We start from the raw sequence: 24,321 nt of genomic DNA, 5'->3' as shown, positions 1-24,321 counted from the left end.
GAGCGCTGCTCCTGGTTTGAGTTCCCTTGCCAAGAGCCATAGCGCTTCTATGAAGTTTAATTTCTCCTTATTAAAACGAACTGGAGCCGCACAATGCTATTCTCAGAGCCGGAAAGATAAATAAGGGTTATTCACGTGTCCTGGAAAGTGTGTCCAGTCATGGTGCACCATTTTTATGAGGCCTCATGTTTATTTACCATGCAGTGCCGTATTGCGCTGCCCGTGAGCCCGGCGGTCCCCGCTGCTGTCCCGCGGCGCGTGGCATCGCGTGCAGCCGGGCTCCGACCTCCAGCCGCTCTGGGCAGCGGGATTTTGCTGCCCTGTTTAAATAGCAGTGCTCAGGCTGAACATGCCTCGCAGACGGTGGCTGGGAATATTGTTCCGCGGCTGGCTTTGCTGCGTCCTGTGTCACCTTCCCTGCAGCCATTTCGTGTCTTATTTCATTTGCAGGCTGCGTTAACCATTTGCAAATTAAAAAAAAATAATTTTCTTTGATGAAAATTCTGGTTTTGAGGCGAAAAGCTGCAAAGTTGCGTTTGGGAAATGTTATGGGGAGATGTTTCAGCATTCCAGAGACGGAATCATTCCTATAGGAAACGCTGAAATTAAATGTTGGTTTTAAAAAGATATTTCACCTAATGTTTAAGTTGCCAGCTAAAACTGCTTGTCAATTTTGACTTGAATAAGTGAGTTTTCCCGGCCTCTGCAAATCAGAAGGTAACTAGAACATGACTTTTTGCATCTGCTGTCTGCTTTCTCAGAGAAGAGGTGCCAGGGTGGGCTCTTAAAAGACTTCCTATGGAAAAAGAAAAGAGCCTGATAGCTGCTCAGTGATTTTTTTGCCTCGGTAGCATCCTCCTTCTCAGACCGCAGGAGAAGGACCCGGCAGCAGATGTGGAGGCTGCAGGGACGCCCAGGCACTGCGGGGAGGGGGAAGGGCTTGGCAGCGCGGCTCACAAACGAGTTTCCTGGAGGTTTTGGTGCTGGTGGCCCATGGTTGATGCAGCTGGTGGCACAGTGATGTGTTGTGCACGCTTCTATTAAGAAAAAACCAAACCAAAGCAAACTTATATTTGACATTTTCAATAATTAAAAAAACCCCCCACCAACCCACAACTAAATATAACTTAGCAACAATAGCCCAGTTGGGATGCCCTGCCTGTTACAAATGCCTCTGCTTTGCAAGCTTCGCTCTGCTTCCTTAAAACAGTCTAAGAGACATAGTGAGATGCTTGAAAACTGATGCAAACTGTTAAATGAATGAAGCCAAACCCATTCACCCTGCACAAAACCTCCTCCGGTGCAAACGGGCTGCCCCGACCTTCCAAAGCCGTCGTTTCCTTGCCGCTTCCCAAGCGCTGGAGGGGAGACTCGTGGGTGTGAGCCCCAGCCCAGCCCCACCGTAGGACCTTCAGGGCTTGGGGCCCTGGCAGGGCGGCACCGTGCCTGTCTCTTGCTCTGGGCCCCCCCCTGCTGGAGACACCCTGCTGGACTGTCTGGTGGTTGCACACCTCTGCGCGGCGCGATGGGTGCGCGGGGCCGCACTGAGTCAGGAGCTCGGTGGTGGTTCCCTGCGGCGAGCGCTCTGGCTCGCCGTGCATGAGCTGCTTTTGCCTGGCAGACATGGCCGGTGCCCCTGTCTCCTCTCACCCCCTGGGGTCCTGCCTGGGTGCACCCCCAGTTGGAGTGTGCAGGGGATGACGGGTGGGTTGGTGGACACCGACCAGCCTCCTTTTGGGACTGGCATCCCCAGTGGGCTGCGGGTCCTTCCTCATCTGCTCCCCTCCTGACCCGGCCCCTTTCCTCCCCCGTGGGTCGTGCGCCGGTTCCTGCCGCCGGGGCTGGGTTCCCACCTCGCACCATGCTTCCCAATGGCTGCTGCCAGGATCTGTGCTTGGCCCTACAGCCTTGCAGGGAGCAAGAGCCAGGGGATGCCCACGGAGCCACAGGAGGGAGCCCGGGAACAGCGTGGGAGCCTGGCTGAAACCCTCCATCCAGGCAGGTCTTTGAAACCTCCCGGGGGGGCTGGATGGGAATTAGGAGGCCGGGCACTGTGAGCACCTTGGAAGACCTCAGGTTCATTCAAAATGAAGCTGAGACCCCAAAACAGCCCTTCCGGAGGACCAGCGAGCACAGTTAGTGAGGTATTTGTGTGTGCTAGGGGGAATCCTCCATGTGCGAGCGCTGCACGTGCAGATATTTGGTGCTTTGCCCTGTGTCCACCCCTCTTTGCTGGGCTCCTCTGCCATAAGGTCTCCTCCTGTTTGCAGTGTTAACTAACGGCCAGGCTGAGCCCAGCTAAACCTTTGGGAATCGCCCTCCTTTTCCCACTCCCTGGCCCTTTCTCGCTCCTGCAGTGACGGGCAGAAAGGGCAGTTTTGCGGTTAACCACTGCAGTGGGATTCATCCAGCTTTTGCTCAGCCCTGAGGCGGCTTTTCCTCCCCACGCCTCAGTTCTCCGTCCATCCCACCCTTCTTTCCATGCTCCCCAGCCTATCCCAGAGCCATGCCAGAGCCTGAGCCCTAAAACTGAGGGTTTTTTCCTCAAGGCAATGGTCCTTTCTCATGAAGTGCCTACAGAGGGTCCCCACTGCAGCTGGGGCACAGCATGCATCCATACCCAGGTCAGCAGAGAAGAAAAGCCAAAAAGCAGCAGATTTTAAAAATGACAAATGCTCTTTATTGGACAATACAGTATGGTAGGCTTGGAAGTGAAGAGGCTGTAACCATGAGGACAAAGAGTTAGAAATCAGTGTGGCAATTCATATACACAGAAAGCAATAACATTTCCCACAGGTGCCTGAGAAAACAGAAGGGGCTGGAAAAAAAAAAAATCTTTACTTGCAGACAAAACATTTGGAGGTTGTAACACGTGTTGCGGGCAGAGGCTTTTAGAGCATCTCGGAGCTATTTTCATTGCTGAGGAGCCGGTGGTTTCCCAAGGCTGTCACCCTTGTTTTAGGACGAATGAAATGAATGTGCGTGGCCGAGCGCGGCTGTCCCCTTCAGCAAAGTGCTTCTGCTTCGCTTTAAATGCGTAGCTCCAGGGGGCGAACAAGGGAAAAGCAAGGACTGTGCTGAAAGAGGGCCACCCCCGGCGTCCGAGCGGCTCTCCAAAGCCCTGTCGGTGACCTGTTACAACCTATGCTTTAGCCAAAGGTGCTCCAGATTCTCGCGGTGGGGTCCTGGTCTCCCCCCGCTGCCCCAAAGGTGGAGGGTGACGGATGGAGGAAGGAGAGGGTCTAGCACAGCTATTTACACCATTGAATTCATAGGGCAGCACTTGCTTTCGGAAGGCAGGAAACACGTCGTCGTCCGTGCCGAGGGCTCCGCGCTCACCATCCTTATCTGATGGTCTTTTTGCTAGTGGTGGTCTTGGAAACGATCCTCACGCTGCCTCCTGTGCTGGAGCCGATGCCTCGGCTGCTCCCAGAGCTGAAGGTGCTGCCTCCGCCGTAGGTGAGCCCCCCGCTCAACCCTCCGCTCCCGACTCCGAAGCCGCCGCCGCTGCTCATGCTGTAGCCGCCGCCGCCGCCGCCGCCCATGCCGAGACCTCCGCCCATGCCCAGGCAGCTGCCGCCGCCGCCGTAGCCCATCCCGCTCGAGGTGCTGACCACAGCTGCAGGGAGACACAGCGCACACCCGCGTTAGGGTCCTGCCGGCTGCCCGAGGCGGGGGGACCCGCACCGCCGCCCCTACGGCGGGGGGCAGCAAGCAGGGGTGGAAGAGGGGGAGGTACTTACAGACGCTCACGGCTCCGACTCCCTCTCCGGCAAGCCTGTTGGGGAAGGGGAAAGTAAGCAATAACGCCAAGGCACAGACAAGATATAACATTAGCTACTGGGACCATATAATTAGACTTCCGTGGCCTCCAGTAGGGACTATCCTCTGGTGGGGTAAGTCTTCTTCACAGGTGAAAGGTGATAGCGCTCATTTTTATTAGTGCATCAGATTCCAAGAGCTGGATAAACTCATCTTTTCCTAGGAAGCCCACAAGGTAAAGTATCCCTCTCTGTGCCCTTGTTTTACATGTTGGTGCTCTTCTATATCTTCATGAACTGGGTGCTCCAGCCCATTGGGGTGAGCTCGCTCTTTGAGCCCAAGGTGATGCGCCCTGATCTGAAGAGCGGCACACAACAGGTCCACGTGCTTGTCCTCACCTGCTCTCCTCGCCCTCCAGCAGCTTCCTGTAGGTCGCGATCTCGATGTCCAGGGCCAGCTTGACGTTCATGAGCTCCTGGTACTCGCGGAGCTGCCGCGCCAGGTCAGCCTTAGCCTTCTGCAGAGCATCCTCCAGCTCGGCCAGTTTGGCCTTGGCATCCTTGAGGGCCATCTCCCCCCGCTCCTCCGCCTCGGCGATGGCTGCTTGGAGATTGGCACACTAGAAGCAAAGGAAACAGATCTTTGTTTAATTTGGGCTACCCCAAACTGCTGTCTTGAGTATTGCTATGGCTTGGTAGATGCTGGCTCCCAGCATGGCCCTGAGAGCTCCTGATGGGGCATTGGGAAGGTGCCGCCGGGCAGGTAACTGGGGAGCTGCAGCCATAATCCCGTCCCCCAAGAAATGGAAAGACATCTACATCTCTTTGCTTTGCTACGTGCCTTTGCTGGGCTGGCTTAGTTGCTCGCAACTTGCTTCCCCAGCAAGAAAATGGCTATCGCAGCACATCCTTCCACTGAGGGACCTTCTCTGGTGGGCAGAGACAGAGGTGGTCATGCTCGCCTTGATGCATGGGAGGAAGCCTGGCCTTCCAGCCCTACTCCCGTGCCAGGCGCTGGCTCTTTCCGCTGTGCCTGGGCACCATCACCTCCTGCCCGCCCTCCACCATGCAGCTCTGAGGGAGCGTCCCCTCCTACCTGTTTCTTCACACTCTCGATCTCGTTCCGCAGCCTCTGGACCATCCGGTTGATCTCCGAAATTTCTATCTTGGTGTTACGCAGGTCGTCGCCGTGCCGCCCGGCGGAGACCTGGAGCTCCTCGTACTGATATGTAGAAAGGAGGAGAGCGCTGGTTAGGCACCACGGGGCTTGGGGAAGGGTGAGGGGACTTCAGGGCACAAAGCGCAGGTCTGGGTGCAGGTTGAGGGCAGGGGATGACATTCCTCTGTGGAACCTGCCCGTGGAATAATGGCATTTGCCTTAGGTGTCAATATATGCTCAGGCAGCAGCTATTGCGTTGCATAGAGCACCTGTGGGTTGTCACCTACTGTTAAGAACATGGAAGGGAAAGATCTGTGTCTAAAGCCAGATCTACCAGTGGCTCCTTGTGAGCCCAGGGTCACGGCATTTAAGCATCTTCCTTGGGTTCACCGCAAGGAATATAAGGCTGACCAAGAGTAGCGGTCCACAAGCAAACACTGGGGGTTTGTACGCAAGAGGATATTGCAACACGCATAGAAAATAAATTAATCTCTGGTGTAACACTGTGATCCTTCCTCCGTTAGTCCCGCCTCCCATCAGCTAGAATGATGAGTCCAGAAATCAGTCTGTCCTGGTTACCCACCTTGTTTTGGTACCAAGCCTCAGCCTCAGCCCGGCTCCGGTTGGCGATGTCCTCGTACTGTGCTTTGACCTCGGCAATGATGCTGTTGAGGTCCAGGTTACGGTTGTTGTCCATGGACAGGACCACAGAGGTGTCGGATACTTGCTGCTGCATCTGGGACAATTCCTGCAGAAGACACAAAAAAATTGAGTCGGTGGTGTGGTATCTGGGGTGGAAACCGTGCGGACAAGAGATGGCTTGGGAACCCTCGCTGCCAAGCCATTGTCTTGCACTTCCCCCTGCTCTGTCTCTAACAGAGACTGTCTACCCTGTTCTGTCTTGTTGCCTGCATTGTGATTTCAAACATGCAGTGACCACCTTCTCTTTTACCACTGTACAGCACTGAGCATGGTGGCCGGAGCTCCGGGGCATGGAGAGCCATACGGCCAGGGAGCTGCGGAGGGTGCTGCCGTGGGGAGAGCTGACTGCTTACCGCTTCGTAGAGAGCTCGCAGGAAGTTAATTTCATCTGCCAGTGCATCTGCTTTGGCCTGCAGCTCGACTTTGTTCATATAAGCACCATCAACATCCTAAAGAAAAGAAAAACCAAAGACGTCTGATGAAACCAAACCACAAGCCATATGGGCTTCAGGACACAAGTGGGACCATCTCTCTGCTTCCAGGTCTGTTATGCTTTAGGCTTTTTTTTATATTGTTATGATCAAGGTTTTGGGTTTGGGTTTTTTTATGTAATGTTGGACATTTACTGTGAGCCAGAACCAGGTTCTTGGGCAGAAGGCAAAGCTCTGACTCCTGGGGATGTGACCCAAGACAGAGTTGAACTGAGCCACCAGAGACCAGACGGTTTGCAACTGCAGCTGGAGGATCTATCTTCAGAAAACAGCAGCTCCATGACATGGAGAAGGTTATGCCCATTCGTGGCCTCGGAAGGACCCAGCCCGTACTCCTAGATGTGCCAACATCATAGGCTGACCCAGCCATGAGGCTGCAGGACCCCAGCTCCCATCAGCTTGGCTTGAAGTCTCTGCATGCCAAGTTAATGTCATTGCCTGTCCCATAACTCCCAGTTCACTCACCTTCTTGAGGACCACGAACTCATTCTCGGCACCAGTGCGCCGGTTGATCTCATCTTCATATCTGTTAGGATAAAAGAGTGAGAGGGTTTTGGTGGAAACGAAGAGCAAAGCCAGCATGGGAAGCAGAGATGGGACCACTCCGGTCCCAAATCGTTAGTTGTGGCTCACAGATATGTCCCTTCGTCCCTCCTGTTTACAGTACCAAGCAGGTGCAGAGCAAATGATTACTGACTCTGTGCCTGCAAGGCTCCATGGTGTGCGTAGTCCCAGCTAAAATTAATAGATTCAAATCACTGCCCTTAAAGTCAAGGTCTTACATAAATGTGTGGGGGATCAGAGCCCGTGTCAGTGGGAAGCAGGCGCAGATATTCTTGCTGACCTTTGCCCCAAAGCAAAGTTATGCAAAAGGCTTTCAGCGAAGCTGCGTCGCAATGCCCGCAAATATGTAATAACGTAACAATTTGATATTTGATATTATAATGATGCTGATGGCTCTGAATAACCCGCTGCAGCGTTTAATTAAAAAAAAAAAAAGTCTGCGATTCTTTAGCCGTGGTTGTGCAAGAGCAGATCATTATGCCTCCGACTACGTTTCTGTGGAACTTTTTATGGCTCTGAGCAACACCTTCTCATCAGATAATCAGGGCAGGGCTTAGCTAGAAAGGAGACAAGACATGTAGGCTGTTGAGGCAAAGACCTGGATTTTAAAGGCAGGTTCGTGCCAGTCCTTTAATATTGGCAGAGATATCCCTGCAGATGGATCTCCAAGCGGGCACGGAAAGAAGTGGAAATTAGCCAGTGGACTGAGAACCAACTCTAGACCTGAAAGACAATGCGTTCGCTTTCCCAGGCGGTAGCTCCAAAATCCAGACAATATCATTAGTCATTTTTGGCCTGATCAGTATTTCTAAAAGCCTGTAACACATATCGAAACTTGAAATGCACCCAAGTACAGCATACCAGGAGCTATGTGAGTCCATCCTGTCAGCTCTAAGTGCCGTCTCCCCGTCCCCCCCCCCCGAAAAAATATCTGTCTCTTCGCACTCTTAACTATCTAATATAAACATATTTTAGGCCTCCAGGGTGTTTTTCTCAAATTTGCACTTGGCCAGACCTGGTTGAATAAGGGGGAGATTGTTCTCACCAGACTACAGCCAACTAAGAATGAACAGCCTCGCCTAAAAAAACACCTGGATGTCCCTTATAGTCAGCAGGCACCGGCTGGCATGTCCTTAAAATGATTCATCCCACCTCTGCTGGACACCTTATCTCAGGGTGGGATTAGATGCCTCCCCAGGGAAATCGTATTCTTTGACAACGGCCAGAGAAAATAGCTGAGCATCTTTCACGGCTCGGAGCTGAGCGAGGCTGAGCACACGCAGGTCGCCCGGGGCCCTCCGGAAAGGCTGGGATTTCCTTTGCAAAAATAGAAATCGGGGATTTTGGAGCTGGCAGTTTATGGCTATGATTCATTCCCTTTTTGCATGTCTATAATACTCATAAGTTACGCGTTTTTCTGTCTCCAGTTGTATTCTTTTGGGAGACTCAAGGGATCAGACCATCACCTCCGTTACACCGGAGCAGCTTCCCACGGGTGCATGGATTCTGTGCTAAACGCTGATCCTGCACATAAGGAACCTGACATAGCTCGAGGTAATTCTGAGATCAAGTTTTGCTTTTATATGTTCATTTTGCAAACTGGAAGAGGAACCCAGTGCAAACACAAGGTGTGCACGGTGAGCATGAGCCGCCTGCCCTGATCTTCCCCATCTGTTAATCATTTACGCTACAGAGCACGATTTCTTACTTGTTCTTAAAGTCTTCCACCATGTCCTGCATGTTCCTCAGCTCAGAGTCCAACCTTCCCCTCTCTCCCATGAGACTGTCTAGCTGCCGTCTGAGGTTGTTGATGTAGGCTTCAAAAAGGGGCTCGAGGGACTTCCTGGTGACTGTGTGACCTTGCTCTTGGAGGAGGCTCCACTTGGTCTCCAGCACCTTGTTCTGCTGCTCCAAAAAGCGCACCTGGGGAGAAACAAAGTCAGGCACATGCTGAAGCCCGTGTGAACAATGCACAATAATCCCCCACTGCCAGGAAAAGGAAGGATCATTCAACGCAGGGAGAAAACGTCAAGAGACGCTGGGACAGTCGTGGGGAAATGATTAGGATCTTCCTAATTTAGGACACCGGGTTCTCGAAAGTATCAAAAGCAGCTAAGATGTTTAGCGAGATATTTCAAGAGCTGTTAAGCAGGCCAAATGCATGTATTTGCAGCGTTAGGTGTTTCTCCCCTCCCTAGACGCTCAGTCCACCTTACTGGTTTACGGTGGTGTTATCCCATTGAGTTGTATAGAGCTTTGCCATTTTACAACCAGTAGAAGGTCCGTCCAGCCCCCAGGATGTTTTTTACAGGGAGGAGAGGGATTTACTTTTTCAGTAAAATAAGACGCTGAAAAACTCAGGCTTTGCAAAGAGGAAACATAAGACAGTTCTTAGTTTTCAGCCAAAGCCACGCTGTTTCTCGGCTGGGATTAGTTCAGGCAAGCCCCTATATCCAAGGGAAGTTTCTTCCTGTTGTTCTTTCCTGAGGCAACTGATAATATGCAAAGGGTTGATGTTTAAGACCAAACTCTCACCTTGTCGATGAAGGAGGCAAATTTGTTGTTGAGGGTCTTGATCTGCTCCCGCTCCTGTGTTCGCACCTTCTGGATTTCCGGGTCGATATCCAGCTTGAGGGGTGCCAGGAGGCTCTGGTTGACGGTCACTTCTTGGATGCCACCAGGTGGGCAAACAGGGAACCCGGGGCCACCTCGACCACCAAATCCGGGACCTCCCAGCCCAAATCCACCGCCCAGCCCATAGCCGCCAGCACCACCAGTTCCTCCTAAGCCAAAACTAGCGCCTGCTCCACTACCATAGCCAAGACCAAAGCTAGTTCCTCCACCAAAGCCGTATCCACCACCGGCTCCACTCCGTAGACCTCCACCAACTGAGCTGTAGGAAATTCTTTTGCTTCCACCTAGGTTATAGAGACTTCTGCTGCCGAAACCACCGCCGGCTCCGAAGCCTCCTCCACCTCCGGCTCTTCCTCCTCCAACTCTGGAGACAGAGACAGAACTAAAACTGCTTCTGGTACCACCGCCACCTCCTACAATAGCAGAGCCTGAGCTAAAGCCCCTCATGCCCCCTCCAGTAGATGTTCTGAAAGAGAGCCGACTCATGGTGGCTTGTTCAATTGGAAATGCAAAGAGCAGGAGAGGGGGAAAAAAAAAGGCTGGTGAATAAAAGCTGCGTGGCAGGAAAAGAGCAGAGGGCAACGGAGACAGAAACCCCTGTGATGGGAGAGCTTGGGAGCCTCCTCTTTTATCTGCTTGGAAAACTTGGCACGGGAATTCAGAACTTGATGTGCCTTGCAGCAACTTGCCTTGTCAAACACACCTAGGCTACAGCGAGGCGCTGAAAAATGCATTGTTTGCAGGCAAGAAAGTAACGGAGTGAGGGAGCTCCCCCCTCCACCAAAGCCTGCCGCTCTGAGTCATGAAATTAGGACTGCATGGGACGACTCGCTGAGGTCTTTGCTCTGGAGCAGGATGCAACACGATTCTCCCCAGACCCTGGGAGCCAGTTTTCCTTAGGCAAGGCTCACTCTGACTACGGTTCCTTGCTCTCAAGCTTTTGCAAGGTGAAGCTTAGGGTTTAACACGTCGCACAGCAAACAGGGCAGCGTAAACAGGGGCTTTTCTGAGGCTGCAGCTCTGGGACTGGACGTGCTGGCTTGGGAAAGCGGGGGCTGAAGGTGGTTCTACTTATATTGCAGCTCTTTTGAGTTCTTTCAGAAAAGGGATCTAAATGATCGTGGGCTTGCAGAGAATAGCTGAGTGGACGTTGTCTCGTGGTAGTATTTTCTGGGGTCTTACCAAAAAAATTATCTCCCCTCTTTGCAGGGGAAACGGAGACATTAGGTGGCTTTCAAAGGCAGCGAGTAAATCCGTTTTCCAAAATAACTTCAAATTACATTAAATAGTACTATGAGACTTACAAAATAGTTATTAAAAAGATGCTTGAAATGATTGCTCTTCTTTTGAACCTCCTCGTCAGGCTCAGGGTTCAAAAGCTCCCTGTGTAGTGGTATCTTTATCACTTTTTTTCCGCCCCCCCAATATTTAACCAGCAGCTTCCATGTCATTGCTGGCTCTCCAAGACGTTCTGTGAAGGGGAATTCACCCGCTTTTCTTCCAGCTCTCTCCCACCCCTCCTTCACTCTGCTGAGATCATTCAGCCCCCGAGGAAGATTTTTTTCGAAAATAGCCTTTGCCCCTTGATTTGGGCTCTCGGGTGAACCCTCGCCCCGGAGCCTCAGTCCCCTCGGTGAGGCTGGGTTGTGGTTTAGGGTGGCGTAGTGGCATGAGAGCTGGGGACCTCCGCTCTTGGGTCTGTGAGGAGAAGGTATCCCCTCCCTCCCTCCCAGAATCCTTCTGCAAACCGGCCTGTGCCCAGCCGCACCCTTGTGCCGCGAGGGCTGCCCACCTCGGTCCTGTTAAATGTCAGATAAAACAATAGCGCGAGGCGGAGAGGCGAAACCCCGAGCAGCTACACACAAAGGTTCTCAAAATCAGCTACGTGAGCAATAAGTGCGGGAGCTTAACCCAAAACGAGCGGCTTGAGGGTATCTGCTATATCTCATAGCTTGTTTCTGTTGATGTGTTTCCAAGTGCCGTTTTCCCTGTCTGGGAACTTGAAAGAACCTGAGCAGAAGGGGTTGGGTCTTGGGATTGGTTTTTTTTTTTTTTTAATTGTTTTTTTTCTCCCTCATCGCAATCAGAAAAAGGCAGTGCTCACAGCTATCATCTCCTGCGAGCGCTGCTGTCACTGCTCATTGCCAATAGCGTGAGTCACCGGCACCCGCAGCGCCTTCGGGCGAGCTACCGGGAAGCCGATCCCTGGACAGGCTGTTGCAAAGCACCCTTCCCGCTGACGGGGAGACGGCTGGGCGGTAGCAAGGGGGTGCTCTCGCCTCGGCAGTGGCGACGTGGGAACCTCCTGGGTGCTGCAAGCGCGGCGTTTCACCGGGCAAACTGCACCCGCACTCACGCGTCCAGAAGCAACGAACCCCCGTTTCGCAGGGGGCCTCAGTAATAACACCGCTGGGGTTGTCCTGATACTGAAAATAAATAACTTCTGTTAGAAGCACGGCAGATTTATGGAGATTTGCCTCCCTAAGCCTGCAGATGGGAATTGGCACACGTGTGCCGGATCCTGTGGACGGGGGGCCAGGCAGGGAGCCTGCCTTTGGCTTCCAAAGAGCTATGCAAAGTCACACCTGGGAACCAGAGCACAGGCTGCAAATGTTTTAATTAAAGCAAAGAGAAAGGATTCATGTTGAAGGCAGTCATTACCTCCCCAGCTCTTCTAGGAAAGCCTGTTGCTGCAGACAACGGTAATTAAGTGGAATATTACAAAGGTCTTGGAAGAGTAAATCAAACGGTTGTTTAGGCACCAAAACAAGGAAAATCCTTGCAGTGCCTCCCAGCCCCACGCAGTTTCCTTGTGTGGCTTCTGTCGCTCATGTGCCCTGTCCTCCTGAAGCTGCCCTGGGTCGCGGGAAGGTTGCCTGCGGGGACGGCGTCGGCTCGGGCGGCAGGATTTGCCGCAGAGGGGCTGCCGGGAGGGTGAGGGCACTGCTGGGGGCGGTGGGTGGGCCGGGGGTGCAGAGCAAAGGCAGGGGGACCGGGGCCAGCTGAGGTGCTTGCAGGAGCTCGGCTGCCTGTGAGCACCGCTTTTGGGCTCTGTTGTTTGCTCCTTTTTTCTTTTTTTCAGCATGGGCTGGAAGAAAAACATTAAAAACTCTTAAGGTTAGTTAAGGTTAGGTTGTCATTAGCTTTGTTAATTCCTCACACCCGCGCTGTGTAACTCAGCGTTCGCAGAGGCGAATAGAGACATCGAGGTGACTCAGAGTTTATTTTTAACCTTCCTTTATTTTTGGCCTGTCTGTCTGCAACGTTCTCTGCAACAGCAGGGGCCGAGGAGCTGGGTCTTGCCCCCCGACTTTGGCCTTTCTCGCTGCGGCTCCTTTGATTTTCTGGGTGAAGGGAGCATTTGATGCTCCGGTGTGTCGGTGCGTCTGGGTTTCAGTGAGCTTGTGCCGAAGCGGTTGCGAGCGTCTGCTGTAAACCTGCGGGGCTGGCGTGTACTTGCTTGCTCTTCCCCATTTGCTGCGCCGAGTTATGTAAAGCCGGGATGTTGAGAGGTCAGGGAAGAGCGAAGCATCTGACTCTTTGAAATGCAATAAGGCGTGTTTGAGGGCCTTTCCCCCCCTTTTTTTCTTTTTAATTCTCCTTTTGCAATGGTGGCTGACCAAAATTCATGCATCGGTTGGTGAGTCGCTCTGCTGCAGCTCACCGAAACCCATCCTCAGTCTAGATCATCCTGATAAAACCCTCCCCCAGAGCCCTGTTTATGCTTGGGTTTCCTATGTGTTTTTAAGAAAGCAAAAATGAAATACTCAGGTTTGTGCCCGAGCTAACAGAGCGGTGCAAACCACCTTCAGTGGAAGAAAGGCTTTAAATTAACCTCAATCATGTGTTAAGAAATGAACGGTGATTAATTTTTTTGGTCACTTAATGGATAAACCCCCACCCTCCTCCTCCTCCTCCTTTCTCCGATTCTTCCATTTGTTTGGGGACAACTGATTTCAAGCTTATTATGAGTTTATCAGAATTTTGAAATTTTACCCCCAAAGTAAAGCAGAAGCCCCCTCCAGTTCACTCTGCTGAAGGCTGGGAATATTTCCTGCTCCTGGTTCTGTTTTAGAATAAAAAGATGTAGGAACAAATAAATTACAATCCAGTTTTATTGGACACATTCCAAAAAGAGAGAGAGGAAGGAAAACACAGCGTCATATCACTATCATCGAAGTATAAAAAGCTGCGATTTTCTTTTTTAATGGTATGTTCACAAAAACGAAAAGAGACGGTGGAAGGCTAGAGGGGTAAATCCCATCAGAAAGGGGAAAGCAGATTTTGGGCACTGGCGTGCCTTTGGGCTTCTGCTCCCGACGGCCTCGTTTCCCATGCGCTGGGCTGAAACCTGGCTGCACTTTTCAGGTTACCAAATATCTGTCTCTTGGCAGAGAAACCCACACGTAGTGGAGATGCTGAAATACCCCCAGGAGCAGTATGGACGTGGCCCTTTGGGCACTTTTTTCCAGTGTAATTTTCGCTGTCGCGGACTTTTACCTTGACCGCTGCCACCAAGACAGTGGGGAGGGTCAGCGAGGCTTGGACTGTTGGATGACTTGGCGTTTGTTAAGTCATTCCCACAAAACCTAGCGAGAGACAGGGCAGCAACCCGATTTAACTGCAAACACTCGTCTTGCTTTTGAAGAACTCTCTCACCCAATAATTATTTAGAACTAAAAAATCCTGTAATTTAGAGAAGAAGCCCTTTTCCACATGCTTTGGACCAGTCACTGGTGGTTCCTCTGACAAAACACACCCACGAGACTACGCGTACGGCGCCGCTATGGGCACGCTTTCATTTAAGAAGGGAAAGGACAGGAATGGGAGAGTAGTTTGAGCTTCCTTTTAGATAAGCTTGTTGCAAGTTGAGTCTGCATCCCTGTGGGTGGTACTTTCCAGATGGAGGTATCTCAGATTGCTTTCCCAGTATTAGGAAACCACTCTGAACCACTGGCCAGGCCCCTGTGCTTGGCTTCACACAGCTGCAACGCTCAGCACATCTGGAAGAAAGATGTTTTTTGAAGCTTGGCTGTGAATGGGGGGAAAAAAAAAGGTCTTCATCGCACTCGAGTGACTCCTACCAGGCTCTGTGCTCCCATAATTAGGGGTGTTTTAAGAGGGGCCCCACGCTTGCAAACCACTGCCTGGGATCTTTCAGCAGCCTCCTGGGGTATTTCTGCATAGCAGAAAAATGACCCGCCTCTCTGATAAAGATGAGTGGCGTAACTCGAAGGAGCAAGTTTGGTTCATCCCAGCAGTGAAGACAAAGCAGGCTGAACTGAAGCCAAGTTCCCAGCCCATCCCTGGGCTTCTGTGGGCCAGAACTGAGCTAAAAACCCAAGTTATTGCTTCTTCTCTGCTATTTGAGCTCTCTGAGCTGATGGCTGTCAGCTAGCCACAATTACAAACAAGCTGCTCAGCTTCATTAAAAGCAAACAACAACAACAAAAAAAACCCAACCAAAAACCCAACCAGGCAATTCCCCATTCAGAAAATCACTTAGGCCTGTATTTTCCGTTTAATCCTGTTTCAGGTACTGTGAGAGGTCTGGTTAGCGCACGCGCCGCTGCTGTTCCTGACCCGTGATCGGAAGGCGTCAGAGCTACGGTGCGAGGGGCCGGGGCAGCGGTGGGCGGAGGGGATGGTGGTGTGCAGGAGCGATACAGGAGTAATGCAGGAGCAGTGTGGGAGCGGCGGCCTTGGGGAGGGTCTGGTGTTGGTTTTACTCGGGCTGCAGAGCATTCTTCAGGCTTTGGCTTTTTATGCTCTTTTTGCTGGAGGAGGTTTTGGAAACAATTTTCACACCTGGGTTGGTGCCTTTTGCACTTCCAGAGCTGAAATTCCCTCCGCTGGTGCTCGGACCGCTGCCGCCACCTCCTCCGTAGCCAAGACGGCTGGCATAGCTGAGACTGCTGCCGCCTCCAAATCCACCTCCGACACCTCCACCACCCCCGAGTCCAAGTCCTCCACTTCCGAAGCTGTAGCCTCCACCACCGCCACCACTTCCAAGACCAAAACCACTTCCACTGCCTCCTCCAAGACCAAAACCGCTTCCACCACCACCTCCAAGACCAAAACCGCTTCCGCCGCCTTCTCCGCTGAGGCTCAGTCCACCAAATCCTCCGCCTAACCCAGCTACACCACCTATGCCAGAGCTGGAGCTGATGACAGCTGGAAGAAAAATAAACCAGAGGGTCGGACATCTGCTTGGCAATCGCCCAGTTCCAGAAAGCACCATCGTCAGGACCTGGACCTACAGGACTTGAACGCAACTCTGTGCAAGCCACTGATGCCGGTGCTAGGCTCGGAACATCTTATATTGGGCAAGCCCTCCCTTCTCCCGAGGTTGCTCACAGCCTCTGCTCCCAACGGGCCCAAAGCAAGGCAAAAACTGTGGTACTTACAGTAGCTGATGGGGCTGAGTCCCTCTCCGCTCAGCCTGTTGGAGGGCAGATAAAGGGGGAGGTTAGAGCAAAGTGAAGGAGAGTCAGGGGGACCAGCTGCTGGCAGGGGCAAAGCGATAGTCGCTGTTATTCCCGCAGGGATTTTGCTCCCACCTGCTCTCCTCGCCCTCCAGCAGCTTCCTGTAGGTCGCGATCTCGATGTCCAGGGCCAGCTTGACGTTCATGAGCTCCTGGTACTCACGGAGCTGCCGCGCCATGTCAGCTTTGGCTTTCTGCAGGGCATCTTCCAGGTCAATCATCTTTGCCTTGGCATCCTTGAGGGCCAGCTCGCCACGCTCCTCGGAGTCTCCGATGGCCGTCTGCAGGGTAACACACTGCAAGAGGAGGGGTTGGGGCTCCTAAATACTGCTTTTCTTTTTGGGTAAGAGTCACCCAAGGAAGAAAACCCTTCTGGTTGGGGTGATAATGAAAAAAGGTTACAACTGCGGTCATTCACCCAGAGCTAACATTGCTGGAGTTGAAATGCCAGCCCGGCAAGAATGATTTAATACGCGTTGCAGCGTGGAACCCTCTTCAGGAGGGAATTCAACACGTTTAAAGAGGTGCATCATACTCTGGCTGCTAAAGTCCCTGGTCAGCAAAGCAGAGCTGCGGTGCTAAGCGACCTCAGAACGGGGGCTCTGCGGGCTCCTTTTGCCATTCCTACCTGGTTCCTCGCATTCTCTATCTCTGACCGGATCCTCTGGATCAGCCGGTTGAGCTCAGAGATTTCCCCCTTTGTGTTGCGCAGGTCGTCGCCGTGTTTGCCAGCCGCGGCCTGCAGCTCCTCGAACTGGGGTTCGGAAGGAAGAGCAAACCGTCTGAGATGTCCACGTGGACAAGATGCAGCTCAAACAGCCTCATGCAGGCAGAGTAGTCATTTTCCCCAGACATGCATCCGCGGCATCTGTGGGTCTGTTCACCTTGTTTTGGTACCAGGCCTCCGCCTCGGCCCGGCTCCGGTTAGCGATGTCTTCGTACTGAGCTTTGACTTCGGCTATGATGCTGCTGAGGTCCAGGTCACGGTTGTTGTCCATGGACAGAACGACGGCGGTGTCGGACACTTGCGCACTGAGCTGAGCCAGCTCCTGCGAGGAAGCACACAGCATCCCGGGTCAGCCGCGCTTACCTTTTCGAATGCCGTGAGCGGTGGCAGTCACGGTCTGGGGGTGACAGGATGGAAATCGGGGGAGGGGGTGTCTGTACCGCGTCATAGAGCGCTCGGAGGAAACTGAGCTCATCGGTCAGGGCATCCACCTTGGCCTCCAGCTCCACCTTGTTCATGTAAGCAGCATCCACGTCCTGGAAAAGAGCAGCCACGGGGAGATCTACAGCACCTGGTGCTTCTTTAGCTCAGCCAAGAACTGGCCAAGGCTGGAGATGAGGCTGCCCCTTTCACTGCCGCAGCGGTGCTGCCCGACTGGCGAGGCTGTGCTTGGCACATCCACCTGGAAAGAGCACCAAGAGGACGTCTCTTGGCCAGAAGAAGTGCTGTGTGTGACTTTGTTAGTGGATAAGGCGGGGGGCATTTGGCCATTTGGCCTCGGTACCTGGGTTCCCAGCACCGCTGACCATCTTTGACTCCACATGGCCTGTTTTGCCCAGGCAACCACGTATGTGTGTGTTGTGGGACAGGAGCAAGACAAGAATCCACTTCCATCCTCCAACCCCCTCCATTCTTTCCCCCCAAAAGCACAATCCAAATGACAGCTTTTAAAGGATGAGGATGCAGCTCCATGAGCTCACCTATCCTTTAGGACTCTCGCAGCCTGTGCAATGGTTAGGCTTAGCTCAGCGTCCGTAACATCTCCTGTCTCACCCACCTTCTTCAGCAACACAAACTCGTTCTCCGCTGCTGTGCGTCGGTTGATTTCCTCTTCATATCTGCAGGGATAAAAGGAAAGACATGCTGGACCATACCTGGGTAAGCGGAACAGTCGTACAGGTAGGACTGCGAGGTTGTCTGGGCTGGGTATGGCATTTCCAAGCCAACCTCCTGGAAACTGCCCATCTCTGATTTGTGACAGCCCCATTTCTCAAAAGGTTGAAATGACGTTTTGACATAATGCAGATGAAACAAGGAGGGTAATGCTTTTCTAGATGATTTTTTCCTTTGCAAGTGTCATCACAAGTTGTTGTGTCCGGGCTGAACCTGTGTTTTCTGATGGGAAGAATGTCGACAGAACACCTTTCTGCTGCTGTCGAGGAAGGCAGGGGTTCTGCAGGGACAGAGACCTCACAGGAGTGGTATGTAAGGGTGGATGAGTTAGGTACCATGTTATGGGCGAGAGCACAGACCAGAGATACATTTTTCCCTTTTCCTGTAGAAGGTTTGATGAATATCTCAGGCTAGATGTTTGACTTTCAGAAAGCTAAACTTGAGTGAGATTAATCCTACTGCCTAATGCTAAGCTGAACCATTTGCATCCCATTTCACCCCAGGGTGCCTGGATGTGCTGCTAACAGGCACTCACTTGTTCTTGAAATCCTCGACGAGGTCTTGCATGTTCTTCAGCTCCCCATCCATGCGTCCTCTCTCGTTGAGCAGGTTGGCCAGCTGCCGTTTCAGGTTGTTGATGTAAGCCTCAAAGAGCGGGTCCAGGTTGTTTTTGCCTGAGTTGTTTTTTTGACCCTGTTCCTGCAGGAGGGTCCATTTGGTCTCGAGCACCTTGTTCTGCTGCTCCAGGAAGCGAACCTGAGCATCGGGAAGCAGAGGAGGCTTAGCAGGAGATACCTGCGAGCATGCTGATGGCCAATAATCAGTAACTGGGGCTGATGCGTAGCACAAACCAAGGAAGTCCCAAACCAAGAGTGTTAAATCCAGGTGTGAATACCCTCCAGATTATCTAGGGCTATGTTAGGCCATCCAGTAGCTAAGCAAAGCTGCCCTCAGTGGACAGTTCTCTTCAGAGGCAATTTAATTTAGCCAGCCATGGAGCAATCATTAGAAAATGAGGGTTCAGCTCTTTCATCACTTGCTTTCTTTAACGTCCTTTGGTTTTTCTTTCTTTGTAAGAGATATTTATCTTCCTTCATTAAAGCTAAGATCTGAGTGCTACAGGTTAAAAGACAAGTACTTAATTGCCTTTCCTTTTGCTCATACATACTACATATTTACCCAAGGAAAAGCCAAGGAAGGACTTAAGTTGAGTCAATGTAGAAACGACTTTAGCTTGCAGGCAATAAAGCAATAAGGACTAAGACGTCTGCTGTGATTCCCCACAGAGAGCTGGGTTGGGCAGCTAGATCTGAACCTGAAACTGGCTTACTTAGGAGACATGGTAGTGTTGGGTTGGGGGTTGGACTTGGTGATCCTACAGGTCTTTTCCAACCTTAACAATTCTATGATTCTATTACTCCATTTGAGCTAATATATTTCTCAGGCACAAAACTTGAATCTGGTCCTCTTACTAGCAGTCTCTAGTCTAGTTTTCTGCCTTGTACCTGTTTAGAAGAATGTTCTTTTTTGGTTACTTTGATGAAGACGTGCAGAGAGTAAATATGCAATAGAGTGTAGATCTATAAGGTCGTATTTCTATAGCTACAAGACTGTCTCGCTCCCTCTCTATCATGATTCCACAGCACTTGATGAAGTCTCACCTTGTCAATGAAAGAAGCAAACTTGTTGTTGAGGGTCTTGATTTGCTCCTTCTCATCTTTTCGCACCTGCTGGATGTTTGGATCTATCTCCAGGTTCAGTGGTGCCAGGAGACTCTGGTTGACAGTCACTTCTTGAATTGTTCCGACTCCAGGTGGGCCACCACCGAATCCCGCTGGGTTCCTGCCACCACCCAGCCCTCCACTGAATCCTCCCAGCCCCCCTACTCCACCAAAGCCAAACCCTGCACCACCTCCCTGTCCGCCACCGAAGCCAAGCCCACCAGCACCTCCACCGAAGCTGTATCCACCACCTCCACCGAAGCCGTATCCACCACCTCCACCACCAAGACCAAGTCCAAGACTGCCTCCAGCTCCGCCGCCACCAAGTCCACCACCTCCGCCACCTCCTAGGCCAGAGCCACCACCAGCTCCACTCCCAAAAGCAGCTCGGAAGCTGCTTCCAACACCGAAGGATATTCTCTTGCTACCACCAAGGCTGTAGAGGCTCCTGCTGCCAAAACCACCACCACCGCCGCCACCACCTCCTCCGATGAGCCTGCCAAAACCACCTCCACCTCCTCCAGGTCGTGCCACGGACATCGAACTAAAGCCAGCCCTGTTGCTGCTTGGAATAATAGCGGAGGCAGCGCTGTAAGATCTGCCTCCACCTCCCGCTCTCGTGCTGTAAGTCTGCCGGTGCATGGCAGCAGGGGGTAACAGCCCAGCGCGGGCAAGGAGCAGCAAGCGGAGAGAGCGCAGCTGTCTGGCGGAGAAGAGTGCGGGGTGCCCTTTTTATCCCTCCGGGGATCTGGGCTTGGTTGCGTGGAAGTCCAGCGATCAATTTAGTGCCTTCATGGTTTTGACGTGCCGGGCAGCCAGCTGTCTTATTGAAACGTGTTAAACAGTGACTGCACTCAAACACACCTATCGGAGCTGGCGCGAGTCTGCTCAGCTAGAAGGGTTACCTAACTCCCTGATTTTTGGCAGGGAGAGCTCAGCCTTAGTGCAACGCCTCTGTATGCTTGCAGAGATGTATTTTTTTATTTCCTTGCTGCCAAACAAAAGAAAAGAAACAAAAAGGAGTGAAAAAGAGAGATGCCTACCCGGGTACCCCTGTGCTACTTAGAAGATGCAGTAGATCACACACGGACTCACAGGTTGGAAGGGACCTCAGGGATCATCGGTACAGAGCTTCGTGGAGAGTCCTCTGAATTAACTTGCCTGAAAGGCAGTGAGACCAAAATGGCTAAATCTGAACATAAAATTTTCACGGGCCTTCTCTGTCTGAAGACACGGTGAGGGGGTGATGTTCACGAAGCCTGACATCTCTTTCAGGGCTCTCATGTACCCAGCCTGCCTGTTCACGCTAGTCAGGCAGGGAACGGCTTTTTGGGCTGACTCAGTACGTAGCGCAAGGAGGTCCTGATCATGATTTTCCTCTGAGCCACTATATTTAAATGTCACTTGAAGTTTTGGCCGTTTAGTATTAGGTATTTCATCTATAGCAGGTTTCCTCGGCTTCCTTTCTAGAGATATTGGCACCTCCAGAGGACAACTCCATCCCACCCAGAGGCTGCCGTTGCAACGCCTCCAGCCAACTGGTGATGTGATCAATACATTTTCACCTTGATCTAAAAAGCGTTTTGGTGAAAGAGGCGGATTTTCTGAAAAAAACACTTTGCCTGGTTTTGTGGAACTGCATTATTTGCGTGCTGACGTGAAGTTGTAATCAGTCTTGAGTTTCTAGCTCTTTACAGCTGTAATTTCTGTGACAGACCTTTGAACCTTTCAGTTCAAAAAGTTGCCAAAAGCAAAGATTTAACCAGCATGAAAAATACTCCCACAAATTCTCGTTATTTTACTTCCTGGAGTCCTTGGGAAAAAGAGCAAATTCAACAGGGTGTGGTGACATTTTCTGGCATCTCAGACTTTGTGGAATTGCAATGTTTAGAGTATTTTATTCTTCATCTTTAAGAACCCAGTTTGTTTTCAGCCTGTTGCTGTCCTGGTGGCATTGCCCGAGCTGTGCGCATGACTGGAGCTTAAACCTATTTGCAGGACAGGACTCTACATGCCCTTCGAAATGCATTCATGTGCCCCAACAAAACCATTAAGTACAAGCTAAAAATCCCACTGGCATCTCTGGAAGGAAAATTAAGCAGGTGCTTCACGTTCTACCAAATACAGAAGACCAAATATCTGATTATCCTTGGAGAAATGCTGCCAGGCTGGCTCAAACCGGGAAAGTTGGGTCACTCAGATAGACCTTCCCATTGTAGTGTGAAATTCCCAGTTAGTACAGGTTGGCTTGCTTCTCTTTGGAAAATCTGGGGCTGAATCTGCCTGGGATGTCACCTGAAACTCATGAACCTCTATTGCTTAATTATTTGCATAAAATTCAAAGCCCGGGTGCGATGGGAAAATGAGATTGCCTTCATGCTTTCTTGACCCCAGTGAAGGCAGATTGTCCTGAAGCTGACAGACGGGTTCAGATCAGATATTAGAGCTGAATGAATATAATGGGATTAAAGGTGGGGCTGCCAGCAAGAAAGAGGGAATCGTCACTTTAGGCTCCCACAGTCTTCTTCCTTCAGCCCACTGTCCGCAAGGTATGCGAGCGATGGAAAGGCTGGGTGAAAAATGCACCATTTCTTTACGGGCCTGGTTTACTGCGTGGAGGAGCTGGGGTTTGTGGGCTCCATACCCAGAGGCAGATGTGGCTTTTTGCATCTGTCAGTTTGGATCAGCTCTACTAGACTCTGTTGACCTACAAAGGGGCATGTCTGGAGCGACACTGAGCAGGATTGGCCCCCAACTGCCCCCAGAAAACTTGCTCCTGGCCTTTTTTTCTCCAAAATATCCTGATTTACATGAACGTTTTCAAGTAGGCAGCAGAAACCATGGGTTTTGCAATACTCGGGGGCTGAGAAGGGCAGGCGTGATGAAAGGTATTCTCCCAGAAATGCAAGAGCTGCTGGGCTGCTTTGGTGCCCTGGGGAGCCGGCTGGTTATTGCTGGGCAGGTATTGTTTTGCAGGGAGGAGATCGACATAAATGTTGAGCTGTTGGGGCAATGGGAGCTTCTTGTTTGGGTGTTTCTGCTTGTTATTTACATACAAATGAGGTGAACTCTGCGTGGTAGTGGGATGCTTTGAGACAGAGGAGATGAAGATAAGCTTTTGAAAACCATCCTTTTTAGGCGGGTGGGTTTTGCCTTCTCAGCAAGGGCTGATCCATTTGGATTTCTCCACCCCCCCCCCAGCCCAGACAGTGTTGCTAAGGCTTGTCATTTATTAAAAAACAATTAGTGATCTGCTACCTGCTGATCGCATCCAATAAACCATCTTCCTTCCCATCAGAAAAGCACTGCCGACCTGGGGAGCCTGAATCCGCCACGCTTTCTGTGCTGCGAGAGAAGCAGAGGCGGATGCTCAACCAGGGGGAACCAGTGGTGGGTTCAGCACCGTCACGCCAGCGTGGACGGACCGAGCCCGGCGGGATGGTTGAACTCATCCTCCAGCCATGGGGATGTTGGGGCAGACAAGCCCTGAGTCAGCAGTAAAGTCTAGGAAGCGGAGCGGGATGTCGGGGAATAAATTACAACACCCGGTCCCTGGTGTACCTTTCATGGGGTGAGTTACCCTGCCCACGCCCTGTGCTGCTTCCAGGCTGGGAGAGGAGAGACAGGTTTCTCCAAAGGGCAATTCCGAGCAAAGTTGTCTCGGGGGCTTTCGGCTGCGCCCAGGCAAGCCCTTGGAGGGAAGAAGCCAGCAGAGCCAGCTGGTTTTCCCAGCATCCAGCTGTGCATCCAGCTGTGGTGAGCACCGCCCCGGCAAGCCCCTCCCGGCCACGTTACAGGGGCCTTTCGGTGGGTCACCATCCCTTGGAAACCGCGGACCCTCGCAGAGAAAAGGGAGGGGGCGACCTGCTCTCGCCCAAATCCCAGCCTCCTAAAATGCCGGGAGAGGGTTTTCCCCTCCCTGCAAGGGGTGTTGGAGGGGGGCGTCGGGGCACATCCTGCGGGCACTGCTCTTCGTGTAAGTTCACGTGGTCCGAGGACGGTGGGGCGTTTGAGGGCGAAAGGCCCTGATGCTGCATTTTGGGAAGGTCCACTTTTCTCTTGCTTTCTTTTAAAATTAGCCTACTCTCGTGAGAGGCTTTCAGGGGTGGGGTGTGGGATTATTTTCTTTCTGTTACTATCTAAGCTGGTTCTCACCGATTTCTTTAAACAAAGGGCCTGGCTGCTTTTTTGTTCTGCCTCCAGAGATCCCAGACAGTGTGAGGGATCCCGAGAGAGCCGCACATCCCACGAGCGGTTACATATCCTGGTTTACACAGCGTTTCCAGACTTCCTTGTGGCCAAACTCATCTCTGGTTGGGATAAAGGTATGCAAAAGCGCATGAGGAAGGAGATCAGACAAAGTCTCGGAAACACTTTGTTAAAACTCCACTTCTTGCGACCTACCGACCGCGCCCATTTGGAGATTCACGTTTGAGAAAATATCGATGCTTTTGTAATATCAGGGAGGGAAATAAAACCCGTGAAGCAAAGCGTGAATTATGCATGTAGTTTATTGAAGGTACAGCTGAAGGTTTGGAGTAAGCGAAAGATAATCAACTCTGTTCACTTACACATTAAAAGCATTAACTCCGTCTATCTAGTACACACACAGGAAAAACAACGCATGCATTTAACTACAGAAATATAAGGTGCTCATCGGTGTGTAATTAAAATGTGCTCTACCAAACCTGGTGTAGCAACTTGGACCAATTTACATAAGCATTACCAACCCTCTCGTAAACAGGAAAAATTGGATTTTCTGGTGTTATTAAAGAAGTTAAATAATAGCTGCAGCTCCATCTCGGACAATTAAAATGTGGCTTCTCTTTCTGAAGTTGGGATGACCAAATTTTTTGTCCTTTTGCAATAGCTGTGTTAGGGGAAGAAAAATCCCTGCTGAAAAG

The 24,321-nt window shown here is 51.6% G+C and overlaps 2 protein-coding genes across 3 annotated transcripts in view; both read right to left on the bottom strand.

Moving 5' to 3' along the window:
- Nucleotides 1–2,652: 2,652 nt before the first annotated feature.
- The window catches only part of LOC142048705 (keratin, type II cytoskeletal 6A-like), a 111,368-nt gene continuing 89,699 nt past the window's right edge, over nucleotides 2,653–24,321 (bottom strand). Inside the window, exons 2-10 of one of the 2 annotated variants that reach the window (XM_075075843.1) lie at nucleotides 18,426–18,452; nucleotides 8,386–8,573; nucleotides 6,579–6,639; nucleotides 5,976–6,071; nucleotides 5,504–5,668; nucleotides 4,858–4,983; nucleotides 4,161–4,381; nucleotides 3,744–3,778; nucleotides 2,653–3,619 (exon numbers count right to left, since the gene is read on the bottom strand). In XM_075075843.1, the coding sequence (XP_074931944.1) occupies nucleotides 3,345–3,619; nucleotides 3,744–3,778; nucleotides 4,161–4,381; nucleotides 4,858–4,983; nucleotides 5,504–5,668; nucleotides 5,976–6,071; nucleotides 6,579–6,639; nucleotides 8,386–8,456 (1,050 nt within the window). In that variant the 5' untranslated portion in view covers nucleotides 8,457–8,573; nucleotides 18,426–18,452 and the 3' untranslated portion in view covers nucleotides 2,653–3,344. Of the gene's footprint in view, nucleotides 3,620–3,743; nucleotides 3,779–4,160; nucleotides 4,382–4,857; nucleotides 4,984–5,503; nucleotides 5,669–5,975; nucleotides 6,072–6,578; nucleotides 6,640–8,385; nucleotides 8,601–9,212; nucleotides 9,982–18,425; nucleotides 18,453–24,321 lie in introns of those variants that run through there. The other variant, XM_075075842.1, reaches the window with a different exon arrangement.
- LOC142048704 (keratin, type II cytoskeletal cochleal-like) lies at nucleotides 15,037–20,059 on the bottom strand. The gene is made up of 9 exons (XM_075075841.1): nucleotides 19,358–20,059; nucleotides 18,232–18,452; nucleotides 17,581–17,641; nucleotides 16,964–17,059; nucleotides 16,681–16,845; nucleotides 16,425–16,550; nucleotides 15,872–16,092; nucleotides 15,719–15,753; nucleotides 15,037–15,485 (listed from the first exon to the last, which is right to left on the bottom strand). The coding sequence occupies exons 1-9, from the start codon at nucleotides 20,057–20,059 to the stop codon at nucleotides 15,037–15,039; spliced, it is 2,076 nt and encodes a 691-aa protein (XP_074931942.1).

Source organism: Phalacrocorax aristotelis, chromosome 26 (genome assembly GCF_949628215.1).
Source record: "Phalacrocorax aristotelis chromosome 26, bGulAri2.1, whole genome shotgun sequence".
Taxonomy (NCBI): Eukaryota; Metazoa; Chordata; class Aves; order Suliformes; family Phalacrocoracidae; genus Phalacrocorax; species Phalacrocorax aristotelis.
This window is presented reverse-complemented; position numbering and strand designations above follow the sequence as displayed.

Coding starts and splice junctions, on each gene's coding strand:
- LOC142048704 (XM_075075841.1), bottom strand. CDS start 20,059: ATGCACCGGCAGACTTACAGCACGAGAGCGGGAGGTGGAGGCAGATCT. Junction 17,060..17,580: donor AGTTTGTGTTGCTGAAGAAG/GTGGGTGAGACA, acceptor GCTCTTTTCCAG/GACGTGGATGCTGCTTACAT. Junction 16,846..16,963: donor TCCGAGCGCTCTATGACGCG/GTACAGACACCC, acceptor GCTTCCTCGCAG/GAGCTGGCTCAGCTCAGTGC.